The 25,856-nt window shown below is 41.9% G+C and overlaps 2 protein-coding genes across 2 annotated transcripts in view; one reads left to right on the forward strand and one right to left on the reverse strand.

The window, feature by feature from the left end:
• Positions 1–4,788, forward strand: part of LOC104083121 (ethanolaminephosphotransferase 1-like) — a 45,226-nt gene extending 40,438 nt beyond the window's left edge. Inside the window, exons 9-10 of the mRNA XM_009586501.1 lie at positions 3,364–3,546; positions 4,723–4,788. Coding sequence (XP_009584796.1) covers positions 3,364–3,546; positions 4,723–4,788 — 249 coding nt within the window. The remainder of the gene's footprint in view (positions 1–3,363; positions 3,547–4,722) is intronic.
• Positions 4,789–10,251: 5,463 nt separating this feature from the next.
• The window catches only part of MAPRE2 (microtubule-associated protein, RP/EB family, member 2), a 25,696-nt gene continuing 10,091 nt past the window's right edge, over positions 10,252–25,856 (reverse strand). Inside the window, exons 3-5 of the mRNA XM_009586502.1 lie at positions 21,747–21,886; positions 17,126–17,284; positions 10,252–11,375 (exon numbers count right to left, since the gene is read on the reverse strand). Coding sequence (XP_009584797.1) covers positions 11,304–11,375; positions 17,126–17,284; positions 21,747–21,886 — 371 coding nt within the window. The 3' untranslated portion in view covers positions 10,252–11,303. The remainder of the gene's footprint in view (positions 11,376–17,125; positions 17,285–21,746; positions 21,887–25,856) is intronic.

Below are 25,856 nucleotides of genomic sequence, written 5' to 3' on the forward strand. Positions count from 1 at the left end.
GGCCTTGCGATGGCTCTCTGCCCCCAGGTTAGTTTCTCCTATACCACATCATTGTGACCAATTTCCCCCTTTTAATGCCTGTGGGGCAACATAAACCTCGGTGAAGTAATAACGAGGGCAGCCAGACAGTAATGCTGAGCGCTGCAGTTAACCCAGGGCTTTCTTTGCTGGAGGAGGCCCTTTGCCTCTCTTCTTGCAAGGAGAGAGGCAAGGGAGCTGCAGCCAAGTAGAAGGGTGTTCCTCAATTTAATGCTAAAACACCCTAAAGGATAGTGACTAGTGTAATTTTAGGAAAATAGTCTCCAACACCATCTAAAATCATGTCACTGAGCAACGCTACATCCAGTTTTAAAAGTGAAAGGCTTAAAGTGCCTTGTTCTATGAGAGAGAGCTTTGAAAATGCAGGATTTTAAAAGAGAAAGCATAACCCCTCTAGAAATTTGTGTTCAGGAGTGGAAAAGAAATCATAATTGTGATGCTTGTTAGATGTATCCTATAAATGTACATTTCTGAGGGTCACAAATCAAACGGTTCCATCTTAAGAACTTAGTCTCACAACAGTTAGGTTATTTTCAGAAGTATAAGTTTTATTGTATGCATTTTTCATTACCTAATCTACCCCTTTTTCTTAAGAGAACAGTGTAGATTCCTAAATGAGAAATACAATTATTTCATACCAGTGGAGAAAATGCTTTCAGAGTTTGGCAGATGGCGGGTTCTGCATGTATATCTTAACCAACTGAGAGCAATTGTGGCAGAATGCTTGCAGAAGAAGAACGGTGTGGTGAACCAGAAGTTTCTTTGTAGACTACAGTTTATTAGACATTGAGTGCAATGCATATTCTTCAGGCGTTGTTTTTGATTTTACTGAAACACCTACTGCAGTGTTAGAGGCTCGCGTGAATTAAAAATGTATGCATGTTAGTGGAAATTACTACCATTTTAAAAGCTAGCATTAAAAATGTATGGGTGTTAGTTGGGATTTATGACATTTTAAAAGTGAAAAACAAGCCTGTATTTCCTTTCACCTCCTTTGGTCCCTTATACACACACGTTTCCTCCAGCATTAGAGTAAGGCTTGTCATGGCAATGCTTTTCTTCTCCATGATACTCTGACACACTGGGTTTCCATTATCTGTTCTGTAGACCACAAACTGCAGCCCACGTTTCTCCACCTGCCAGTATCTTGAACATCTCATGCCTTTGACAACATATTTAGTTGCCCAGCAGATCCCTTGGCCTAAACGCCTGGTCTCAGACCTGGCCTCGTAGCCATGCAATGTCAGGACGAGTAGGGGAGGTGACGGCCTCCTGGGAGCGGGCAGAAAGGCGGGCCATTTCCAGCATTTTTGGCTAAACTAAGAAAAAAAGGCCTCCAAGGCCTAAAAAAAGGAAAGCTTATCCCCGAGAGGAGGACTTCTTTCCCCAGTCCCCACAGCCGGCAGCGGGACTGCCTATGGGTTGACCACTACTCTTGCCGAGAGGCTCAGACCTTGCTTTGAGATTTGCTCGTAGGGCAACTCTCAGATATATCCAGGTCTGAGCAAATCACCACGGAGCACAACTGTCACAGCTCCCATTTCGGAAGCCCTTAGAGGCACATGTTTGAGTCCAGGAGGGGACGGAGTGGGTAAGTCCCGTGGAGGGGACCTTCAGCCATCACCATAGCAGGACCACTGTGGCCAACGTGGTGGCTGGCTGATGAGCAGCTCAGACTCAGGACATGCTTCATGAGGAACCTCCCAGGGGAGATGGTAAGAGAGAAGACACTAAAGACCTGCCCAGGGGTACAAACCACAGCCGCTAGAGGTTTAAATTCAGGAGGACCAGGGTAGCATTGCAGGGTGTGGGCGAGGGGGATGGAACAGCACCGGGCATAGTCCCATAGCCTTACCTTTTCTTCCCAGTCTGCCTTTCCAGACTCCAGCGCTTTCATTTCCTTATGCTGTTTTTGCCTCACTTGTAGTGTCAGTCAGTGCTTCAGGACCAGGGGGAATAAGGAATTGAGGGCGGAGCACAGAGCATAGTCCGTTTTGCAGCCCTGTGATACACTGAAGGTGAATGGCTCCAAATACAAATAAGCAATCTTTATGAAAAATCAAGTACTGTACTTAACATGCTGTAATAATGGTTTAAAACAATGTGAAATCCAACCTCTGGACAGGTGCAATTATTCAGCCAGAAAAATTATAGCATATAGATTGCTTTAGCAATTTCTGATACCTTCTGGAATGATTCCCAAAGAACTTATAAAACTAGTGTTATTTAAAAAATTAATAATCAATACTGACAATGTATTGCAAGCAGAAATATTTACATTAGGTCCAAATGCTTATTTCTTGCATTATTGAAAGTTTATTATTTTTTCATGGTTTATTTTTGCATTCTTCAGCTTCCATAGCACAGATAGTAAAGCCAGTATTTTTTCCCTATGGTCAGACTCCTACTACTGCTGTCATACGGCATTTCAGGCACTGCACAGGGAATGGATTTTTCATTCTTCTACTGTTTTCAGGATACATAAAATCTATTTTTAACCACATTTAAATTTTGATAGCAACTTAAATCGAAAAAATATTTCAGCTGTGCCTAAATTCCTTTTTTTTAAAAAGAGAATAGTGTATATGAGACACATTTCTTAAGGAGTCTAAACCAGGTAAAATACTTAGGCACGCTTAACTGGTTTTAAAAATCTGAACTTCAACTCATTACGTTTCAGGCACTCAGTGAAATTAAGCTAGTTGCTTTCAGTTAAACCATGCACCATATATACACTTTTTCTGCCATTCTGAGTGGGATCCCTTTCCCTGGGCCCCCAGCTACATCTCCAGGGAGTCCACCGCCATGATCAAGCCAAGAAAATGGTGTTTTAGTACATGAAGGAGTGCTAGAAAAGAAAAACAGGATTTAAAAGTGGCATATAGTACCTTCCCTCCTTCCATACAATGAACCAGAACATATTTCTGTCATGCCATGTGATTAAAATACCAGTACACTCTCCCAGTGATTAAGTGGTGGCACGTTTGATTTGGGATCACAACTTTACCAGCCTGTGTGAAAGCATGAGGTGTCAAACCACTCCCCTTTTGCTTCGGCTCATAAAGCAAAGCGTGTCAAAACACTGTCTCCAGAAAAGAAGTGTGTGTTTTAAATTACTTGTGATAAAGTCCTGTAAGACTCACAGACAATAAGGCACAAAGGTCTATCTATAGTAGTCTTCACACCAGAAACAAGCCCCATTTTGAACTCTAGCCTAGTGTTTTCCCCTCATCAGAAGCAACCCGCAGAGAAAATGGACATACTTTTGCCTAGACCCCCCGGGCCAACCCAGCGCTTCTCACCTGGCGCCTTTTGCCCCGACAGTGCAAGGTGATCATCTGCCAGATGAGCAGCACCCGGCCGGAGCTTTTCCACTGGTTCCTCTTCCCACTGGCGCTGGTGGTCTACGCAGCCATCTCGGGGCTGCTGGGCTGGATGGAAGAAGCGGTGCTCGCCGTGTTCACCGCGCTGGTCACGGCCGCCCACGTGCACTACGGGGTCTGCGTGGTGAGCGGGTGCCTCCAAAGCGGCCGCGGGAAAGCTGCACGGGGGCGGGGAGGAAGATGACGGGGTCTGGGAATGGTTTTTATGCTGTCTAACTGGGGCAGTGTCCGGGAGTCTGAATGTTCAGTTAAGGGTTTTTTTTCTGTGTATTGTTTTATTTGGTCTGAAGTCAAAAAAAAAAAGTCAGTTTACTGCAGGCAGTGCCTTTTCACACGTGCAGCAACTTCAGTGACTTGAATTATTCCAATGTAGCTGACTGGTTTCAGCTTTAAACCCATCACAATCAGAATATTTATAGACTGCTTTTATGTGGCAGTCAGCCCACGAGGCGTGAATACTCCCACGCCTTTTTTTCCCTTTCTTCTTCCTGAGGTTACTTGACTGAAAAAATAGGAAGGTAAAATGCAAAGTGACATGAATAGAATTCGTAAAATGAGGTTAACTTTGCTTTGAATCTGCAAGCAAAATAGCTGTCCCAATTTCTAATCTGTTCTTGGCCCTCTGTTAGCATCTCTCAAGCTGAATGGTTTTCCAGTTCATTCAGTCTTACCAGTGCATTTTTGTGTCTGCTAGATATCAGTTTTGTCATTTATTGTCCTCTGAATTACTGCTTAAATTCATTTTTCCTCAGTTAATGCCCTCTTCCCTAAAGAGTACTGTCAAATAATCCTTAGGAAAGTGTCTTAATGGGGGTTTGCTTTTAGATAAAACACCTTGCATGGCAAAGATCTCATTTCGCAGGGAGTTAGTCAGCATTCTTTTTATTTAAGATACACCATTGGGATGTAAGGATTTTTCTTTGAAAGAAGCCTTTTGTCAGCAGACATTGGCATGATAGTAGATTTTACCCCAGCACTGATACAGGCCAGTCGGTGGAGGTCAGAATGGAAATACCTGGTCAAAATTCACCATTGTCCGAGGCGGGGCCCAGCTCCATCACAGTTTATGTCATCTGTGAATCTGGTTTGTAGCAATTTAACTTCCCATCAGTGTGCTGCAAGAGGAATGTAAAGACCATAGCTCTCTTGCTTGAATACTTGTAGGTCTCCATGTGCTTGTAGGCTGCCAAGTACGGCGAGCACTGTGGTTGGGTCCTCCCCTCTCTGACTGGGAGAAGAGAGACGGTGAATTGTGAAGCATGTGCAAAACTGGTTGCTAATCTCTGTGATTTCTCTTTAGGGGAGGCAGCTGAGTGAGCACTTGAACATTTACATCTTTTCCCTGAAGAAACGTGTCCAAGAGTGATCAGACTGTAACACTTGATTTGCAACTCTTCTGATGTGATAAATAGTTGGAATTAATCTGATTAAAATAACCAAAGAATAGAATAGTCCAGATATCCGAACCACTGCGACAATGAGCTATGCAGCAAGATGCTTCATCTCAGAGGAAGATTCCCGTCCAGCAGAGAAGTGTTTACCAAGTTGTTCTGCTGCTAATATTTATTCTCTTCACTAATGCCGTGTTACTACCCTCTCTGAAGCTTTTGTCTTCTTCCTCCTTGCCACTGTGTCCAAAGTCCTGGATAAATCCATGCCAGATCCACGTGAGATCCTTGATGGTTTATCACCAGTGCTGGCTTTGCCCAGCCTAGTCACCAGTGGGACCCTGGCAATGCAAGCCCTCCCTGCATGTCCTTCCCACTCAGACATTTGTGCCCACTTCATTTTCTGTGTTTATTTTCTCACAACTCATTTCTTCCATACAACCCCCTGAAGGGCTTACGCACATTCAATCTTTTCCTCACCTCAAATCAATGTGTGAAGAAAAGAGAATGAGCTCAGAAAGCTATGGGTACAGTAAAGTGTTTTTGAAACGTATGATTTTTTTTTCCCCCAGCGTTAAGATGAGTCTCAGCTGACCTGTATCTGTCAGAAATGCAGGCTCCGTACAGCAGCAGCTGGCCTTTATACTTATTTTCTAGGCAGTAACAAGCGCATTGTTGATATTTCGGTAGCAACAAGCAAGATATCCTACAAAGGTAACCAGATGAGAATAAATTTGGCCAATAAACCTCTGAAGATTGTCATATTTCACTGCAAAACTAGTTAGTCAAACCTCATCTATGAGTGCAAAATGCTAAGCAAATAATGATTTGTCTGTGTGCTTGAAACAAATTCTTGTGGTTTTAAGATAATGACAAAAAAAGAAAAAGAATTGAGACAAGAAAAGCTTTTTTTTTTTTGACATTACATATTTGCATGCAGATGTAAACTGCTCGCTTCATCTATAATATATGTAGGTTTTCTGTGTGCCTTAGAGGAAGGAGTAGGAATTTGAGTTTCATCTCTTTTCATACGCTGCCCTAGCCAGGGGGACTCTGTGGCCTCGAAGCACTAATGAAACAATCTGTCCACTTTCCCCAAGGTAAGCGTTAGATTACATTTCTGGCACAGAGGGATGTGAGTGACTGACTGGCATGTTTATTAACTAGTTAACTATCTCACTTGCCAGAAGCAGGGCAGAAGCATAGTTGTTGAGCTGCTGAGCCTTAAGTTCACTTTTTTCAGTTCTTAGACCATTTCTCTGGTTTTATCACTAGCCTGATCATTTTTTTCCCCGGTTAACATACCCTTACATCAGTAGCTCCTATTAGTATTTTCAGCTAGGCACCGACTAGTCACATCTCTGTGAACAGCTTCAGCTGAAGTTTGTACCGCCTATTACAGTAGTTGACCTACCACGACGTCAGTAGGGCCGATTTCCCCTGGCAGCCCTTACCGTAGGTACCAGGGGACAAGCCTGCACATCAGCATCCCCTCTCCACAACGCAGAAATACCACACCGACTTGTAAAGTTTCTTAGGGTTTGAAAGTATGCGTGTTCCACCTACCAAACGGGCGTGTTGATGCTTCCACCCCCCAAATGAGCATCCGTACTACAGTCGCAGTTCAAGCGGCTTAAGGTTCGAGTCAGGCAGAGGACACAGGTCATCCAATTAATGCTGGTTTGGAGATTTTGCCGAGAGCCCTGCGGGGAAGGGAGGCTCCCGCGCCCTCCGGCACCGTTGCGGTCCAGCTCCGGGGCTGCAGCTTGAATAACGAGAGGCGTCTTCCAGCCTTCCTCCCCGCTGGTGGGGTGGCCGTGCCCCTGCCCTGCAGGATGCCCAGGGAGTGTGGGGTCTCCACCGAGGCGCTCCCTGACTGCCCAAGGCCTCTCTTTCTTGGAGTAAGGCTGATGGCTGTTTATTTAATGAGGGATGCTAAAAAAGGCAGTTCTGACTGTGTTTGAAGGGGAACGATGAGTTTGATGTAGGCATGCACCCAGCAATCTCACCATTTGATGAAGTTAAATATTACATCCAACACCAGATACACTGCCACAAAAGCCTCACCTATTTCAACAGTTTATATTTAACCTGTCCATCACAAGTATCTGCAAGAAGTCCTGATGAGAAAAGAATTAGAATAAAATAAACAAAAATACCTCTGGATTGAATGTGGTTGTACTGGAGGAACTCTGTGGACAGGCTTCCCTTTTCCCTCTGTGTTGCACTTATTTATGAAACAGTTGGAAATAAGGGTCACAGAAGCAGCGCAATTTGATGCACTGTAATGGAGTATTTTGAAATATTTCATTAAATGAAATTATAAAACTTGAACTGCCATAACCTGCCTGCACTTATACCTTTCTAAAGAGAAATACAGTATCACTTTTAAAGGAAATTAAGCTCCGGACAGCTTTTTCATGTTCTATATGAAGACATGGCAAATAACCTTCTTTTTCCTTTTTAAAGCAACTTGTCACTACAATCTCTATAAAGACAAGTATAAAAACAGATCATGTATTGCACAGTGTATATATTGAATTGTTAGCCATCTTAGATGGTAACTCGTTCTATGAACAGGAATAAAAATGCTTTGTTCATAGGGCGGTATGGTTACAGATTTATTTTGCAAAGTCAGATAACGGTATGAAGATGACCTAACAGTCTAACAACAATTTTTTTTGGTCACAACGTTGTGGCAGAAAGTTTTCAACTATTTGAACTGGAAAATATATTACTTCTTTTTTATGCTGTTGAGCATTTGCACTAGCCCAAATACATGCCTCCCCACTAGTCTTATGAAAATCAGCTAAACCAGCACTGTTCTCCCAGGTTTGAGAGCCGGGGTTGGAAATGGGCTCCTCTGGTCCTGGCTTCATCCTCCCACCTCTTCCAGTGGCTCAGCCCCAGCCCCAGCCCCGGGGATACCCGAAGGCAGTGGGAGGGCTCAGGCTGACCTACTGGTGGTGGGACACAACCAGGTAGCTTCAACCCATGGCAGAAAGAGGTCCTGACCCAAGGCTCAAATCCCTGGAGATTTAGCAGCGACTACTGCAGCAACATTGCTCATGCTGCAAAAGATCAGAGCTGTGAGAATTACAATGAAGTTTCCCCCTTTTCTTCCAAAAAACTGATATATTCATCTAAAATGTAGGTGGCTTTTAGGTACTGCACTGAAGATCCATCCCTGAATACCTGGCCATTGCAAGAAAAGTCCACTGGGAGCTTCAGTGCCCTTGCTACAGTACTCTCTTCACCTCCTGGCTGCTGTGAGTTTTGCTTTTGCTGTATCAAAACTGAGATACAACAAGAGATTTAGTACTCTGAAATTGGAAAGCATTTACCATAAAGAAGAATGTTCTGTTTACATGTACATACATACATGCATTTTCTTTTTTGATTTGTAGAAGGGGATACGGCTGCCGAGCTCCTGGGGAAACAGATACTACCTACACACACAGAATAAGTGAACTTTTTTTTAAAACAGCTGCCTTTTTCTTCCTGCTCCCAAATGCAGCCACTAATGAAACAAAAATATGTATTTAAACCAGAAAAATATTATTTTTGAATGTTTCGAATAGTCTCTAGAGCTAGACAGATTTTAACATATATTTTTTTATTAAATATGTAAAAAGATAAACGCAAGTCAAGTTATTCACATATTCAGACAAAAATCTACTCTACCATGCGACAATTTGTGGATAATGTAAAATGACTGATACATCTGAATAAGACTTTTTGTATCTATTATGCCATTACTTATCTATTTATAATTAACAATACATATGTTTACATTCCTTTCAGTTTACATTTAATATATAACCAAAGCTTTATGGTGTGCTATTTAGTAAAGGTAATTACAAATGCATATTAAAACCATAACGGAATAATGGGTTACTCACAGGGGGTGGGGGAGATGGACAACTCCCCTTTCAGAGCATCGCTCTCCCCTCAGCACAGCCAAATCTCTAGTGCCCATGAGGTACGTTACTGCCCCGGCTCCCTCCATCAGTCACTTCCCCCTTGATACAAGCAGTAAGAGGGCTACGGTCCTCAGACCAGAAATAGGATATAAGGAATCCTCAACAAATGAAGTTCAGCTTTTTTTAAAATTTTTTTTAAAATGTGCTTCAAAGAGAGAAAAGGAGAGAGGTGCAACAGCCTGGCTATGAACCCTCCGGGGAGCTCAGCAACCCAACCATTTGCACTTTTGGAAAAACATTTTCTCTTGAAGTGCTCTCCATGCATCTGCTCGAGTATTAGCAGAAGGATGAACTGCAGTAAGCAGAGACTGGCACTGATGAAATTAAGTTTATAGCCTGATCCCAAACTCCTTGCCCCATCAGAAATCCCATACTGGCTAAAGGACATTGTGGAGACTGGAAAAAAATTAGTAACTGCTCTTCGGTTCAACAGTATTATGAAGAACTACCGTTTATTACAATGACAATTGTAATAAGTACATATGTTCTAATAAACACAAACACAACAAAAATGACAATTCCCCCATTTGTGGTGGTTCTTGGAAATACTTATTTTGGAATATACACATTTTTATAAACCAGACCTTATTTGTAACCAATCGAAATGGGAAAGGAAAGCGCTGGCCTGCAGGTTGCAGTACTTTCACGTCATCCCCGGGTAGGACACGAGGTCAATGCTGGAGGCAGGGCTGGGAAACCTTCAGCCTGCAAGGTCCACAACTCTTCTGCTGAGCAGGGGAAGCAATCAAGGAACTGGAAATACCTGTTCTAATGCTTAACAGTATTTTATATATTGTCTGTGGTACAACACAACAGCAGGGACCTCACATTTAACTAAGAGCCAGTTAGCTGCAAAAGATTGATTAGGAACAGAAAACTGCACGTGCATGTGTGCTGGGCGTTGATTAATTGAAAACCTTTCTGTGGAAGCGTAAGCAGGGAACTTACGCTTTAGGAGCGCATGAAGGTCTAAGATGATTTAACTGTTCAACAGGCTTTGGAGTTTTTCAGTGACTGCCGATTGGGATGGGACTTCCATGTACCTGCTAAATCAGCATAACAATCCAGAATTAAGAAAATCAAGTGAGACCCCAAGAATACCAAGCGTTAAATATTCAGAGAGACTACAATGCGCAGTTTTACAAGAAAAATAAGGAATGCTTTATACACTTCAAGATACTTCTGTTTATAAAATACCATCACGTAGAACAGGGCGATGGGACCGCACTGGAAGGGAACACTCTCACTGCAGACATCGCCAGGGCAGACGTGGTTCTGCACCATCCCGGCCTCGCCGGAGGAAGGTCAGCCAAGCGCAGAACCGGCTCTGTGCCCCTCGGTCAGCTGGTCCCCCTCTGATGTGTGCTCTGTCTCCAGGAGGACTCCTCACTGCCTCTCCATGCTTCGGAAGCGGCCTCAACACCCGGGAGGTGTCCACCACCCGCTTAAAGGGAGTTCGGGGGGGTTCAGGGCTAGTCCTGTTGCTGGTTTTTCCCCATGCCTTGCACTAGTGAGGAAATTTGCTGTCTTCCATACTTGAATGGCTGGGGCAGCAGAGGGGGGAAGGATAGTGAGAAGAAATGGCTGGCCTACTTTGTCCTCTTCTGAGGGGTGGGAAGCCAAGTATGACGGCAGAGATCGTGTCCTGCAGCTACACTTGTGTCAAGGAGATTTCTCTCCTCCCTTAGCACTGAGCTCTGCGGAGGCAGAGCTGAAGCTGGAGGCTGGGACTGGATTCCTCAGGAAGGAAGAGAAGCTGGGAAATGTCTATTGACTAGTCAGGAAACTGGGAGGGTTTTCAAAAAACTTAAGTGGATGTCTGTTCCTTCAGAAATAAGCCAAAAAACATACCATGCAGCTTTCTAACAAGCTTTCTAACACAGGGGTTTAAATCTCTCCTAGTGAAACAGATGCTCTGCCTTCCATTTTGTGAAAGCAGGAAAGGAATAAACGTGAGCAACACGAGCATTTTCCTCCACAACACATCTCATCGTTATGGCTTGAGTATGACTTCCACTGTATCCCTTTATTCCAATTGTTCGACCAAATTTATGCCCCAAGGCAGATGTACTAGAAAACGCGAAAGCACCACAAAGTGAGAGACACAGCTAGTGGTACGGTACTTCTTGCCACACAAAATGCCAATATAAATATGTTAGAACAAGTTACAAGTGTATCATACTTAAGACGAAAAAGAAAAAAAAATAAATATATATTTTTTTTAAAGAGCAGAACAAATCTCAAGCAGCCAAGTGGTGAAGTTGCAGTGATGTACAGTAGGTGATGTAGCCCTACAACCTCTTGGGAAGATACACTGAAAGAAGACATCTGCAAATGCATCTTGGCAAAGTATGGGTACAGAATGCAGTGGTTGGCTGGCACTCACTATGGTACATAAATATTAATGGCAGACTGGGAGTGAACTGATTTCAAGTTTGAGGCCACACATGTTCCATTTTCCAGAAGAAAGTTCTCACACAAAATGAAAATTGTCAGAGACGCTGGGTGAGTCAGTACTCCTCCTGCTGCTGGGGCTGTTCATGGACTTGCTCTTCACCTTCATGCTCTTCTGTGTGGCTCTCCTGCAGGGAGAAAAAGACCCCAAAACATTCTTCAGCAGAAAGCATTTCTCACGTAATCTTGCTGCCCCACAGTGCTCGCCGTAGCCTAAAGCTTAACTTCTAATTTTCATGCACATAAGTACAAAATGAGCTGTAACCTGAGAAAAGCAGCATCTTGTAATATTACATTAAAATGTATTTACTTTGCTTTTAATCAATGCATATGCAGTACTGATACTTCTCCAGAAAAAGTGTCAGTTTTCAACATCACTGAGTGTTAACTGTTCCAATAAGTGAACATTTTGAATAGCTAGACAGTGAGATGCTCAACAGTTAGACGTTGTATCATAGCATCCTGATGTCCTCCCATTTTCAGTTTGTCCAAGGATTTCTGAACCTGTCTGCTATAGTTTTCACACAATCTTCACTCTAGGTGTAGCTCACTAAATGGACAAGACACTTTTGCTATCTCCTGCTTTAAAAATGAAACTCAGCCTCCTTTTTGAGGTCAGATATACTACTTTCCCAAAATAATATACCGATGCTAGACCAGAGTTCAAAGGTTACCAAAACAGTGATTTTCAGCGATATCCAGAAAATATAACCAAAGACTTGCAAACACTTTTTTTTTTTGAAAAGAAGAATTAAGCCCAGTATTCACTGACTTACAGAGCTACTGTTAAAAGCACTAATTACTAATAAACACTTCCCTTTTGCAAATGGTTATTATGCACAGTATTTTCCAGAGCTGCCTCTCTGAACTTACACTGCCATTGTGAGAAGAATCCCTGACCGAAAGGAAGGCTGGATCCTCACCACAGGTGATACCAGTTTTAAACAACTTCCAATTTAGAGACAACAGACCTGGTACCTTGAGTTGGCCTGGATGTATCAGAGCTCAAAAAGTCTGGCTGACTCTTAGGGCATTACTCCTGTATTCCCATTAAGCGCAGCTGCATTTACAGCTTTTCTCTCAAGTGGCTTCCATCTTTCCGGAGCACAGTTCACTGAAAAGATCCCGCACATCTACTCTCTGCCCTGCATTAGTAGTGCTCTGCTGTAGGCAGCTCTGAAGGAAAACACTTTTCCGAGAGACTGAGCTGCCATTCAAAAGGCAGCATCCCTAATGCGGTACCTCTGCTGAACTTGCCTGGCTCCCGGCAATTTTTGTTAGAAGCGAGCGGCTTGAACAACAAACTTTAACAAATTGATACTGCTACCTTTTCAAGTTTAGGCAAAAATTAAAAGAAAAGGGAGGCCATAATTTGAGTTTTCCCAGAATAGTTCAGAGCAGCCTATGCAGGAAGAAAATTCCCTTCTAGCAATAAAATAGTCATATTTCCAAAGGGCAAGAACAGGAGAATAAGGTTCCTAACATTTGCTGATACAAGGGAAATATTCGGCTGTTTACCACATACAGAAACAGCCAAATTCCAATCGAAAGCAAGCTTTCTATCACTCAGGTGCTATTTTCAGGTAGAAGCCACACATGTCAGTCAGGACAACTGCAGTTTAGTACCTTATGGCCCCTTGGGAGGAACGATGCCCTTATTACATATAGTAGGTATGTCACGTCAAAACAGCTTTTTGTGAAATATCTAAAAATCGCAACTTCTGTGATGGGCTGCAAGGGTGCAAGACTTGCAGAGAACAGGAGTTTCACAGAGAGAAGCTGACAGCTGTGAGAACATGACCCTGCCTTACAGGCTGAGAAAACTGAAGCTTGTTTAGCCACCGTGAGCTATGTTCCCTTAACCCCATCTATCCTGACCCTCCTTATGTGTTGAGGTAGCCTGCTCTGGAATGCACCTGTTCCATAGGCTCTATGTGTGCAGCATTTATGAGAGAAAGCCCACTCATGCAGATTTTATAGGTCACGTACATGCTATCCTTTCATGCATATAATAGGAAAAGCCTCTAACCACAGGGAGTGGCTTGGGAACCTAGTCTGCAGCTCTGAAGAAGAGTCATGGGTCCCCTCTTGCCAGGCTTACCTTTGATGGAAATGGTAAATCTTATGCAACTACCTCAGAAGTTGTTTTGAGACTTGGACATGTGCTTCTCAGTATGTACAGTTTGTATAAATACATAAAATGGGAAAGACAAGAGTCACTATGCCCAATTACCTTGGGACTGTGGAATCTCCTTGAATAGCATCCCCTAATAAGGAAAGTAGTGGAAGATCTATTTAGAGCATTTATTTGTGGCTTGGATCACACGACCATGGTCATCTCAGCCTCCTACAAAGAGAGGTGCTCTCTTTTGACCCTTCGATCCATCTGCCTCAAACTATTCAGGTGTGCCTGTAGACTGAAGAGCTAGACTTTATGAAAACCAGCTGCTGGGGGGGTGGGTGCCTTTTCCAAAAGCAGCAGCAGATGTAGTAGCTGCTAGAGCAGAAAGATACAAAATCAACTGCATTTCGAGCAATTGCTTTGGAAACTTGAGCTGAGCAACTGATAGATCAAACGGCAGCAATGCACCCAACTTCTGCCTGAACTGAACAAGAACAGCCTATGTAGGAAAGCAAAAGCTTTCCTATATTTTTGCTTTATGGCTACATGGCTTCGGATTTCATAACTAGACACATACCTCTTCTGGTTCATCAGTCTGAAGCTTTCCTACTGTAAGACCGTATGACCAAATGCTTTACATACTATCCGAGGTCTCAATGCTGTCTATAGTAGTCATAGCATGAGTGCTAGGGGTCACTTCTCCCACGAACCAATTGTATCCTTTTTTAACACTGTTCTCTTGTCAACTTTGATGTTTTTGATGAAGTAGGATTACAAATGAGCAATTTGTAATTAAAAATTACAAAGGATTACAGACTGATCAGCCAAACGTTAAATGACACTAGCAGATACAACATCCCTTTTGCATAAGCAGAGACGTAGTGATGAGGTTTAAAACAGAACCATAACAGGTTCCTCTAAAAACAAGGAACCCAAATGGATTGATATTTGTGCTGTAAGACTCAAAAACTCACCAAAATCAAGACCAAAAAAAATAAAAAAAAGAGTCTTAAAAATTTAGCCTTTATTGAATTAAACAAAACAGAAGCTTATGAAGCGACGTAGTTGAAACTACAACTTGGAATTCTGAAAAAATAATTAACACTGCCCCCCACGATGTGAACCTGATAAAAATCTCTTCAATGCAATACTACAATAATCAAACCTCTGGAGAATGCTTTTTGTAGGGACTAAACTCTAGACTTGCATTCTGAATCGTTCTACACAGGATTGGCCTGATGCTACAGGGGACAATGCTCACAGGGGACCTATGAGCTACTGGGAGATGTGACAACTTAAGGTGCTGTCTAGATTTTTTTTCTTATTTTTTCTTTTAGAAGGATTAAATTAAGCATAACAGAAAGTTACGTATAAAGGGAGACTTGTCCCTTCTGAATAAGAACAGTTGGTATGAAAAATAGGACATGATCTCTATGCCATGTTGACTAGAGTAGATGCCTGTCAAATTACAGCTAGGAAGGAAGAGTTCGAGATTGGTATCGAACAGTTATTGGAAGTATGAAAACAAATTTAAGTTAGTCACAATATCCAAGCATAAGGTTTTGGTTAGGGATCACTTGTGCAGTATGTGAGAGCTGCATTACCACGCACCCTCTTCCTGAAGAAAAGCCTCATGGCCACAGTACCATTTATAAATGTCACAAATCCTGAAAATTAATGTAATCCTTTTTTTCCACTTTGCCTTTGTATACTTGAGACACACTGAAACAGAGATTAAAAAAAAAGTCTAAGCTGGATTTATGATGAACTCATTAGTAAGAAACTAGGAACGCTGGAGTTGCCTGTGGTTTGGGAATTGGGGCTATTTCCCGTCTAGGGATTGGGAAAGCCAAATTGCTGTTACCGAGGGATTAACCTGCAAAATGCTGCGAGATACAGAATTTAACTTGGGACAAATTCAACAGAGAGATGAAAAACAGAACTGAAGGGAAAAGCAGGGCAATGAGACAGCAAAGTCCGAAAACAAAAAATAGGCAGGATCTGCATCAGCAAGGGAACCAGAGTCTTTGGTTTAGTGCCAATACATTGGGGTCTTTCCTCAGCAAATTACAGTCCATCTGCTAAGCTGAGGAGGAAGTGCACCCCGGAAGATGAGGAGATCAAGTCTCCCACTAAAAGGTACAAAAAAAGTGCGTGGGGAATGGCCTCCGTATTCTTCTCTGGGGTAGCAGCGCTCAAAAAAATACCCAGCCTCCAACTGCAAACACATTTTAGATAAAGGCACAGTCATCGTACGTAGTTCATGCGCAGGCACGGATGATGCTTTCAACAGAGAAAGGCTTGGAGGGAGGAAGCAGATAAAACACTGGGATGTGGGCTGAAGTAGAACATTTTATAATGTGTTCTGCCAGTAAGGAAAACTGCAGGAAGAAAAGCAACAGATGCATTCCTTGGCAGGGAATCACTTGCTATTGAAGCCAACAGACAGACAGATGTGGTAGGGGTATGGGGAGAAGAGGGACTTCTCTGGCTTTGCTTTATAAATAAATCACTGTTCTTGAATCCAGAAGACATTTTCTCTGACCACTATATATATGTAATTCTTTTAGCCTGTTATCACGTGCCTGGGAAATTTGCCTTATTGTTTATTCCTGTGAAAATAATGGTTTCCCTCTCCCTTTCCTCTCTAGCACTCACCCTGCACTGTTGAACAAATCCTCCTTCCCCTGTCACTTCTCATCTGAGCAGTGGCCCCTGTCAGTGGCAAGCTCGTGTCTATCTCGCACCTAACTTTCATTTATGCTCTACTAGTCTTTTTTAGAAAAGCATGTGAGTTAGTAGTGCTTTGGCACTACTTTTGATACAAAATTTTAAGTCGGCTGACTACTGCTGCAACAGCTTTCTGGGAACAGCTAATAAGACAGCCTACGGTACCACAGTGCTGCCGAGAGCTTAAGTTGATGCTTATACACTCTGGAGCCAAAGCCATCGTCCGCTGGAGACTGAAGGGTCAATCGTCAGTACAGGGCATACAGGGATTTAGTTAGCATGAATGGGAGTAGTTCAGCGAAATCTCCACTGAATCATTATCCCTGAATGTATCTGAGGAATTTAACCAGCCCCATTTGCAGCTTCTTGCTTTGTTCAGTGTCTACAGCACTAAGTCTAAGACGCAATGAGATTCTTGCTTAATCTTGCAGACAATACATTTCTGAAATTTTGGTCACAGAGGATTATTGGATTTGCACAAGGAAGAATTTTGCCTATAGCAACAGGATAAAAGAACTCTGAAGAGCATTATCTCTGCAGATATAATTACGTATTTGGCAACCTGCACCATACATATTACAACACTGCCACATGGGCTAGAGAAGGTTCACAGCTGTAGACATTGAACAGCACCTCTGTCAATTTCTGTGATTTTCAACACGTTAAAGAACATGGGTAAAAGACTTTATGCAGAAAGGCGGAAGACGAAAAAACAAAACTAAGGCTCAGAACCATATGAAATCAATTAAAAATTGTGACATACACCCTCCCTTTTCAGAGCAACTTCAGCAAACCTAGAACAGAAAACCTACACCGAAGCAGCGAAAAGCAATCAGCCTCCTGAATCCCTTCCCCAAGCTGAAAAGCCTGTTGTGTGCAAATGCAAACTTCCTTTTTGGGGGAGAAGGCATGGAAATCCTAGCTGCTACAGTTCTGCTGACCTAAATATAGGATGTGACTGTGCCAATAAATTTTTACAAAATTAAGCTGTTTTGCCTAAATAAAAGACATTAAGCTTGAACTTACGTGTTCTTCTGAAGCATAAAGGACTTCCATTAGCCGATTGACAAGGTCATTATTCTCTCCCCCGTGTTCTTGGCAGAGAAGTTCAATCTCCCTTAATTTGCCAAAGTAGAAATCCCTTTCCTTCTCCACGCCTTCAAGTGCAAGTTTTAATGAATGTACCTGCATATAAACCAAGACGTGATGCATCAGTTGTTAGATGCACTACAGACAAAACAACTCAGTCTAAAATTATGATGCTAAACAATCTTAAATAATCTTATATTCAATTTTATAGCTTAAAACAAGTCCTCTTTTTTTTCAAGTGCTAGATTGAATCTTAGAGAATAGTAAATCAGGCTCCCCCTTATGCCTCTTGGATGCATCTTAATCTTGATCCTTAAAGGTCCATTTTCTCAGTGCTCTTTTATACTGAAACCCAAAGCAGCAGGTTCAGGAATCAGGGCTTCTTAAGACTTGTCTCCTAACAAAGCTGCCAAAAGTGTCATGTAATGGTAATTAATAAAAATTTCAGCTCAGTACTTGCATTATTTTGCCTTGATTACTGTGTAGTTGTTGGGAAACCTACAACATCTACTTGCCTAAAAATACGTAGATCAAGCAGAAAAGCTCACAAAGGGAAACGGTCCAGTTAGGCAATTAAAAGGTCCTCTAGTTGCAAATGTGAATACTGCTGTGTTGTTTTTTCACCTCTCCTTTTCTGCCTCCCCACTTACCATACTGTGAGAGATCTGTGTTTCGGCACTCTGATGCCGTGACTTTCTGCTCTGATGTGCTGTTTCTATCAACAAATTCTCGCAAGTGCCAAGTATCTTTCTCTTTGCAACCTTGTTCACAAGAGTCTTCAAGCTATACTGTCAGTCTCAATTTCACCACTAGGACGGCTGCAAATCATTTATGGGCAACATAGCTGTTAATGATTAGGCTTCATATAAATCATGACAGATGTTGCGATATATTTTTATACATACATATATTATACATACACACATACATATATATTTAAAAAAGAACAATTTCGTGGGAGCATAACAGAAACTGCTGTCCGACGGGGTATACACAATCAGGATAACGTGTGTAAGTGGCTCTCAAATTCAGAGGACAGCAGTGTAACAACCAACAGAAATAATCACAGATGAAGCTGTCTACAGTAAACACACTGACCCCAATCACATCCAAATTACAGCCCAACTAGCATCCACACTTTAAGGCCCGCAATTATACAAATGATTTTCTAAATAAAATATGCTAAATGAATTAAATTGCATCAGATTACATTTCAGTGAACTGATACTATTTAATAGAAAGCTCTATGTTGCCAGTTCTATTGCAAGCTAATTTATTTCCTTCACTAGTAAAATTACCAGCAGAGTTCAAACAATGCTTGGACAGCCTGCTAAATCCTATCAGTTAATTTTTCCATAACTGCTGAGCTAGCGATGCCTTTTTCTGACCTTTGATTGCACTCTCAGAGGTGTCAGACAGCAGAACTGACCTGTTACGAGGGCAGGATCTCAGAGCATCTCATTCACATACTAACCCTTTTCTGACCAGCAGCCTGAGTGTGACACCCAAGTCTTCCCTTGACAGTTTGAATCTGATTGATACAATGACCAGTAACCTTAAAATTAACTATTTATTCATGAAAGTAGGAATAGCAAAATGCAACAAGAGTTCACAATATTTTGGTCTACAGATGAAGACCTCACATTTAAGATGTGTCTTCTGGATTTGTAGCAGCGTATTCCTTGAGAGCAACGCCTGCATCCAGACAGGACAAGAACGTAACTGCTTCCAGATCTCTTGCTCTGTGCTTGCTAGAGCCTGGGAGAACAACGAACTTCAGCTGAAACATTGGCAGCTAATAGCTCAGACTGTCTCCCCTTCTGACCTATTTATTATGAAGGCATTCTCCTGCTTTCATTCTATACATTCACTCCATTTTAAGAAACGGAATCATTAATCTAAGCATATATGCACATAGTTAATTAACTACAGTATACACTAAATACTATTATAACCAAACCAGATATGCTTTTCTTCAGTTACATATCAGCTACTTGTCTGTGACAAAATTAATTCATTTTTCTTCAGGTAATTAGCACAGCCACATGCTACTTTTTCCTTCTATTTACATGCCAAAAGGCTAATCCTGTATGAGGAACAGTGCACGTTAACTCCCATGCTCTGCTTCTGGACCAGAAGTACCCCTCTGCAAGCCAGTTAATGGGTGCAAAGGCAACAGTTCCTACTAACTGGTCTTTTCTCTGATGGCACTTATTGGTAGTATGAATACTCACAGAACTGCAGAGCCAGGTTGGAGATTAAGTACACGTTGTAGACACACAGCCAAGACGGTGCTGTTTTCAGAAACTATGCGTATGGTACACAGTTAACTGTTCCTGGGACCATTTGCCATATGTAAAGGTCCCTTCTCCACGGTCCCTGGTCTGTGTTGTCTCCTCAACTGCACTCAAACTCTTTGAGAGAGTACTAGCTGGCACAGACCAAAAACACAGCAGGGACCACTTCAGCATTTTAATGCTATGGGTAATCAAGTTCCAGCGCACAGTGACATTCCTTGGAAGTGTTTAATTTACTAGCACAGACCAAGGCAATAGCTAAGACCATTTTAAGAGAAACTTTAAGATTGTTGGGAGCCATTAAACTAGCAAATGTCATGGATGGCTTACGATTATTGCAAATAGCTCATTAAGCAACCCTGCGGTAAAATACAGTGTATGGACAGCCCCACTACTTAAATTTTTCCACTACAAATTGCATGGAAGTTCAGATGTTTCAATCTCCCTTAGCTGCCATCCATGAAAGGGCTGAAAAAAAAAAAAGTCTGTTACAGCCACATAGGAATTTCATATCCACAGACACCATTCAACATTTCTTACTCATAATCAAGACAGCAAAGGGGTAAGAGTGGCTGCTGCCCTCATCTCCCTGGTTGCTGGAGAGTGGTAAAAACCGAGCAATTTGGCTCTTCCAGCATGTTCAGACTAGGGGTCAGAAAAACCTGGCTCAGAGCTGCTTGCAGCATAGGTTTTTTGGCTTGTGTTATATGCCCTGGGTGCACAAGTAACCATTAGTGGGAAATGAAATACCAAACGTTGCCAGCATTAAAAAAAAGCCTTCCAGACCATTCTAGCTAGAAGAGGTCTCTTAAAAACTAGCTGTTAAAACACCAACTTTCCAAATCCTCAAAATTTCTTCTCCTCTTTGGTGATGGGGGAAATAATCAGTTTTCCCTCAGGGTTATTTGTATATAAAGCTTAAGGTTTTCACACACGGAACGTGCTAGGAATACATTAGCAGCGGATGTGATAGTGACTGCCTATTTTAGTAAAGATAAAATATTTTTATGTTGCTCAGATCCCAACCAACTCTTCCTCCTGAAGTGAACATATTCTGACTTCTGAGTACAAATGTCATGGTTTAAGTTGCATTAACTTGAAGTTTGAATTCCACTCTTACATTGATTAAAAAAAAAGATTCCATGAAAAATGTATACGTCCATTCCTTGTGCAACATTTAAAAGCTTTTCTGTTACACCAACAACCAAGAGCCCATTCGGAAGGCTGGTGGACCCTGCTGTGCTCTCTGCTGCTCAGAATTATACCCTGAATCTGCAGTGTGCCATGTTCGGGATGTGGCTATCCATCCACCACCTTTAAGTGCATAACAGCAACCAAGAATTTGCAAACAGTTCCCCAACAAACTGAAATCTTTGTTGTTCAGGTCAACGAAAGTCTGAAACTGAAATGCCCTTAATTGTGGAAAATTATACTTGATCCAGAATAACAACTTCTTCCTGAATGCAGCTGCCAGGCTGCTCAGACTCTAAAATATGAGCTTTTTCATTTCCATTTTCCCTCATCCACGACAAACACAGGGATCAGGCCTTATTTATAATAGTGGCATTTACACCGTTCTGACAGCACAGTCTTGAGCCAGATGCAGATATTTATTAATGTCCAGTGCAGACACTCTTGACAGAGTGGTGTAAAGCTCCATAGCATAAAAGAAAATTAAGCCCTTACATTCCCAACATTAAAGAAATTCTGAAGCTTTATTAATTATATTCCAGGACATTATTTATAACATAACTAAGTATTCTCACAAAGGTAGATCACATTTTTAAATGAAAAAGGTCTATTACCTTCTTAACGCCTTCCTTCCAGAAAACAGAGTACAAAAAGCTAGTCTTGATCTCTAACAGCTCAGTATTACAAACAGGCTTGTTTTCTCCACAACAACACATTAAAATGATTTATTTCAAATTTGTAATACACAAGAGCAAAGACACTTTGGGGATTTTTCCTACCCAAGTGAAATAAGAGATACATTTTAACACCTAGTAAAATTATCATACTTCAGCAAGACTTACCTGTCATTCCTAAGATCACTTTTTAAAAATACTGCCAAACACCAGTCATCTCTGTCAGATGTTATTTTTAACTATAAATCACTTTTTTTTTTTCCTTCCCAGCTGAGCTATTTCAATCTTTTGTCCCTTCATAATTCTGGAAAGCATCATTCAACAGAGGGCAATATTACATTTCATGCCTGCCTGTGACAATAAATGCATCTAATTTTATGCCTACAGCAAATTTACCTGTTCACTGAGCTGTATGACTTGAGTTTCCAAATCTTTATCTGATTTGGATGCTGAGCTGCTTGGTGCAGCTTTTTTTGCTGAAGATGGGCGAGAAGGTGTTGATCCTGGTTTAGAAGCTGGACTGGATTTAGCAGCACCTGAAAAATACAATAAATAAATAATAGTCAAGATTTATCTCCATGATAAATACACTCTTATTAACCCGGTACTGAAAAAAAAGTATTCATTTTACAGACAGCCATTCTCTCTCTTACTTCAAGGTGACAGAGGAGGAAGTTCCAGTGCTGCTGTACCTTGGGAAAGGAAAAACCATATTTCCTAGCAGTTTTACTTTGAGTTTGCTATTGAGAGTGAAGTAACTCTGACGCTAAAATAAATAAACATCAAACTAAGAATATAAAGTTCCCTTAGCTCTCAGCAGCTTTCAGCTTAAAAAATATGCCGTTAACAGACCACTCCCCCAACCCAATATTTAGTGTACATATCTGTCTTCAATTTCCCTGGAGAAAGACAGACTTGAAATAAACTCAGCTAAACTGCCTCTGTGCTTTCTTCATTTTCAAATGTAAACCATCCCTGAGACAAGGGCATTGAAATTCAGACACAGCATGCAGAATTAAATCCATCGGTGAACTCACAGTTGCCATAGTGACCAAGAGATGAGTTTTGATCTGCTTAGATTTTGCTATTTGTTTTTAATTACTTGCACCGCAAATCTGCCAGAATACAGAGCAACGTCTTTACCAGCAAAAATGGCAAGTAACGAGTGCGCACAGGTACTCTTTTTCACAATGCCTATGGCACACAAATGCCCAAGCAGAGGAACATTTGTGTGAAAGGGTTTGCAGTGCCTTCATATGAACCTCACAGCCAGCTCCTCGCACCTTGCTCTGCCTCTCCATCTTTCCTCTCCTTGTTGCTGGCTGTTCGATTTAGATGCTCAGCCCCAGTACACGAGTGCCCGGCTCACGGCAGTCCACCTTGCCTCGGCTCCCACCAGCACAGGACTCCGACTCTTAGCCTTTTCCTTATTCCCGCTGACTAGGAATACATTTCAGATGCAGTGAACATACATGTGGTACAAAAATTGCTTGGGTTAAGACAACACAACAGCAACCCAGCCCTCTCTCTGACCTATTTTACTTGATTTATTAAGCAGGCATGTGAATCAGCAGTCCAGCTCTGCAGCACCCACGTTTATCACTGTTTCTTACCAAGAGCAAAATATAATTGTCTTCTTACCAAGAGCAAAATATAGTTGTCTAGACACGGGCTCCACGGCCATCCTCCACCATCAAATGCTGTTGGCTCTGAAGCCTGGGACACACAGGGAACGGGAGAAAGCCCGAATCCAGCAAGCACCCAGATCCCAATTTCTGAGGATCACCAATTCCCGAGGCATTTGCCCCAGCTTTCTCAGCAGCCACCTCACAGCTCCCCAGCCGCTCCTCCCATAAGATTACTTGATTTATGGCACACTACAAATTGTTCTAAGTTGTCATTTCCACAATGTATCCCCAGTGTCAGACAACACTTTAATAAAGCAATTCATTGTAAACCCAATGTTTTACAAAGGCCTTCTTAGGAAGAAGTCACAAGGAGGCAGGGAAAGGCAGGAGGGGGAGAAAGACTACTTGTGAGACTGCCTGTATGACCAAACCATGGAGCTCACATGGTCTCACCGACCTAGAACTGTGTACAGTGGTCCTTTGGAGGAGCTAAAAAGCAATGCGAAAGGAGAGCAGCAATGCGTTATTTAATCAAGCTAGCTTAGGCTTCTCTGATTTAGTCAGAGGCCTCCCTCTGTAACAAGCATCTCCTCCTGCCTCTAAGGATAACCCTGTATTAACTGGGTCATCTAATGCCAACAGAACATAAACAACTTGATAATTCAGTTGAATTGTGTAAACATTTCTGTGCAAGATGTCCACTCTCCTTTTCGATGCTCCTTAAAATGAGACAGATAAAAAAAAGTAATTTTTTTTTTTTTTTTAGAAATTGGTGACTCCAGTCCAATAACTTCCATGTCTAAATCCTTATAATTACATACACAAACTCACCTCTAGCAGATTTCCGATAAGTACACAGACTCGCTAAAGTTGGGAAAATTCAATGTTGTGTACATGCCTGAAATTAAACTTCTTTTCATATCATACTTAGATCAGCAAAGAATAAATTATTTGTGCGAAAACATTAAAAATGCCAGGATCTTTTGCTGCTATTTCTTTCTTTAGGTAATTTCATAAACTTTACCACCCTGCCTTCATTACACATTTTCCAGGTTCAGTCCACATTTTGACTAACTAAAAATCAGCTGCTTAAGAGGAGGATTGTTAAGGTGCTCTCAAAGCCAGGAAAATAATTTTCATTTGGATTAACAGATAAACAGAAGAAAACTGGTGTCAAAATACGGAAGATAAACACACATGAAATAATCACTTTGCCTATAGCATTCTAGTTAGGTCTGAAGTTATTTAATGAATACTTGTATCACATGCAACTGCAAAAGTTACCCATACAAACTTTAAAATAATATAGATGTATACTAAACAAAGGTATCAATGTTTATGTCTTATTGTATTGTATACCTGCAAGAAGCAGTTCAGGATATCAACTGAAAAGTAAATGCTATAAAACAAGCTATGGACCTTCAGATGTGAAGCCTTGGCTGGTCGATGCAGCTCCCCCCTCTACCAAACACCCTTCTACTTGAAGGCAGCACTGGACTTTCCCTAGGCAGCAAGCACCTGCACACAGGCAGGCACAGGAGAAGCTGCTCAGCTTTCCTAGGGCAGCATCCCCTGGCCTATCAGCTCTTCACCGTTTCTCCTGGGGGGTCATGGTGCAAGACCTAAGCAAGGCACCTTGTGCAGCCACGGCACATTGCTCCCTTTCATGCTCAACAGCCCTGTGAAGCGAGCTAGTTCTTTGTAGATCAGGTTACTGATCACAGAAAGCCAAATCATTAAGTACGCACCTCTTTTTAACCTGCAGAGAGAGTTAAGGACAGAGCAGGCACAAACATTTAATCCCCAGGTATTCGCTCTAATTTGCAGCTGAGGCACCCTCCCAGAGCGTGCTGAGCGAGCCCACATCACCACCGCCTGCGGACCGAGAGGGCTGGATAGCACCAATACACCGCATTGTATTTTGCCCTCCTTTGAAAACAACAAAGCCTTTTGAATTTCCACAGCAAAGTGTTACTAAGCTTTACAAAGTCCAGACAAATCAAAAGAAATCAACTTTTGCTCCGCTACTCAGGATCAGCTCTTAAATGAACACGATATTCCAATTTCAGTAAGGCAGATAAAAAACAGCTAAATAACCTAAGCATTTCAGATGGTATCAGCGACAGCTGGATAGAACTTAATTGTAACAGAGAACGCCTAGGGATTTCTAATTTAAAATTTCCTGGAGGAAAAAAAAAAAGCTTTCCTGCACATTTATTCTGAAACATCAGTTTTAGAATCAGCTCAGAGGTAAGCCTCCCGTGTCTAACAGAAGCTTGATTTCATGAAAGAACTGAAGGATGCTGGTTGGTAGAGTAGTGCAAAATACTTGAGACAGCCAGATATCTAAATGGAGATGAAAGATCTTGGTAGACTTAATGACTTTGCTATTGAGCCCCACAATGGCTTTGCAGTCAATTAGTGCAAGTGTGGAATAACTCCTAATGCACTCCTCAGAGGGGCTATATAACCCAAGCAGTTTAAATTCTGTCTAACATCTTAAAAATACTTATATATAACCCATTTACATATTCTGAGAAAGCACAAAGTTTTATACAAATATCTGACATACAAGATATCTGACAGCCAGCTCTTTCCAGTGACCACTGAGAGAATTGCATCGTAATCAGCACCGTAAATGTTAGCCGTTACCAATTCCTTTTCAAGCTTACTGTCAATGTTCAAAAAGAAGTGCAGAGTCCTGCACGTGGAGAGGAACAGCCCCATGCCCCAGAACATGCTGAGGGACACCTGTCCGGAAAGCAGTGTGGCAGAAAAGGACTTGGGAGTCCTGGTGGACACCAAGTTGAGCATGAGCAAGCAACGCACCGTCACACCAAGGAAGGCCAACAGCCTCCTGGGCTGCATTGGGAAGAGC

Source organism: Fulmarus glacialis, unplaced genomic scaffold (genome assembly GCF_000690835.1).
Source record: "Fulmarus glacialis isolate BGI_N327 unplaced genomic scaffold, ASM69083v1 scaffold9541, whole genome shotgun sequence".
Lineage (NCBI taxonomy): Eukaryota > Metazoa > Chordata > Aves > Procellariiformes > Procellariidae > Fulmarus > Fulmarus glacialis.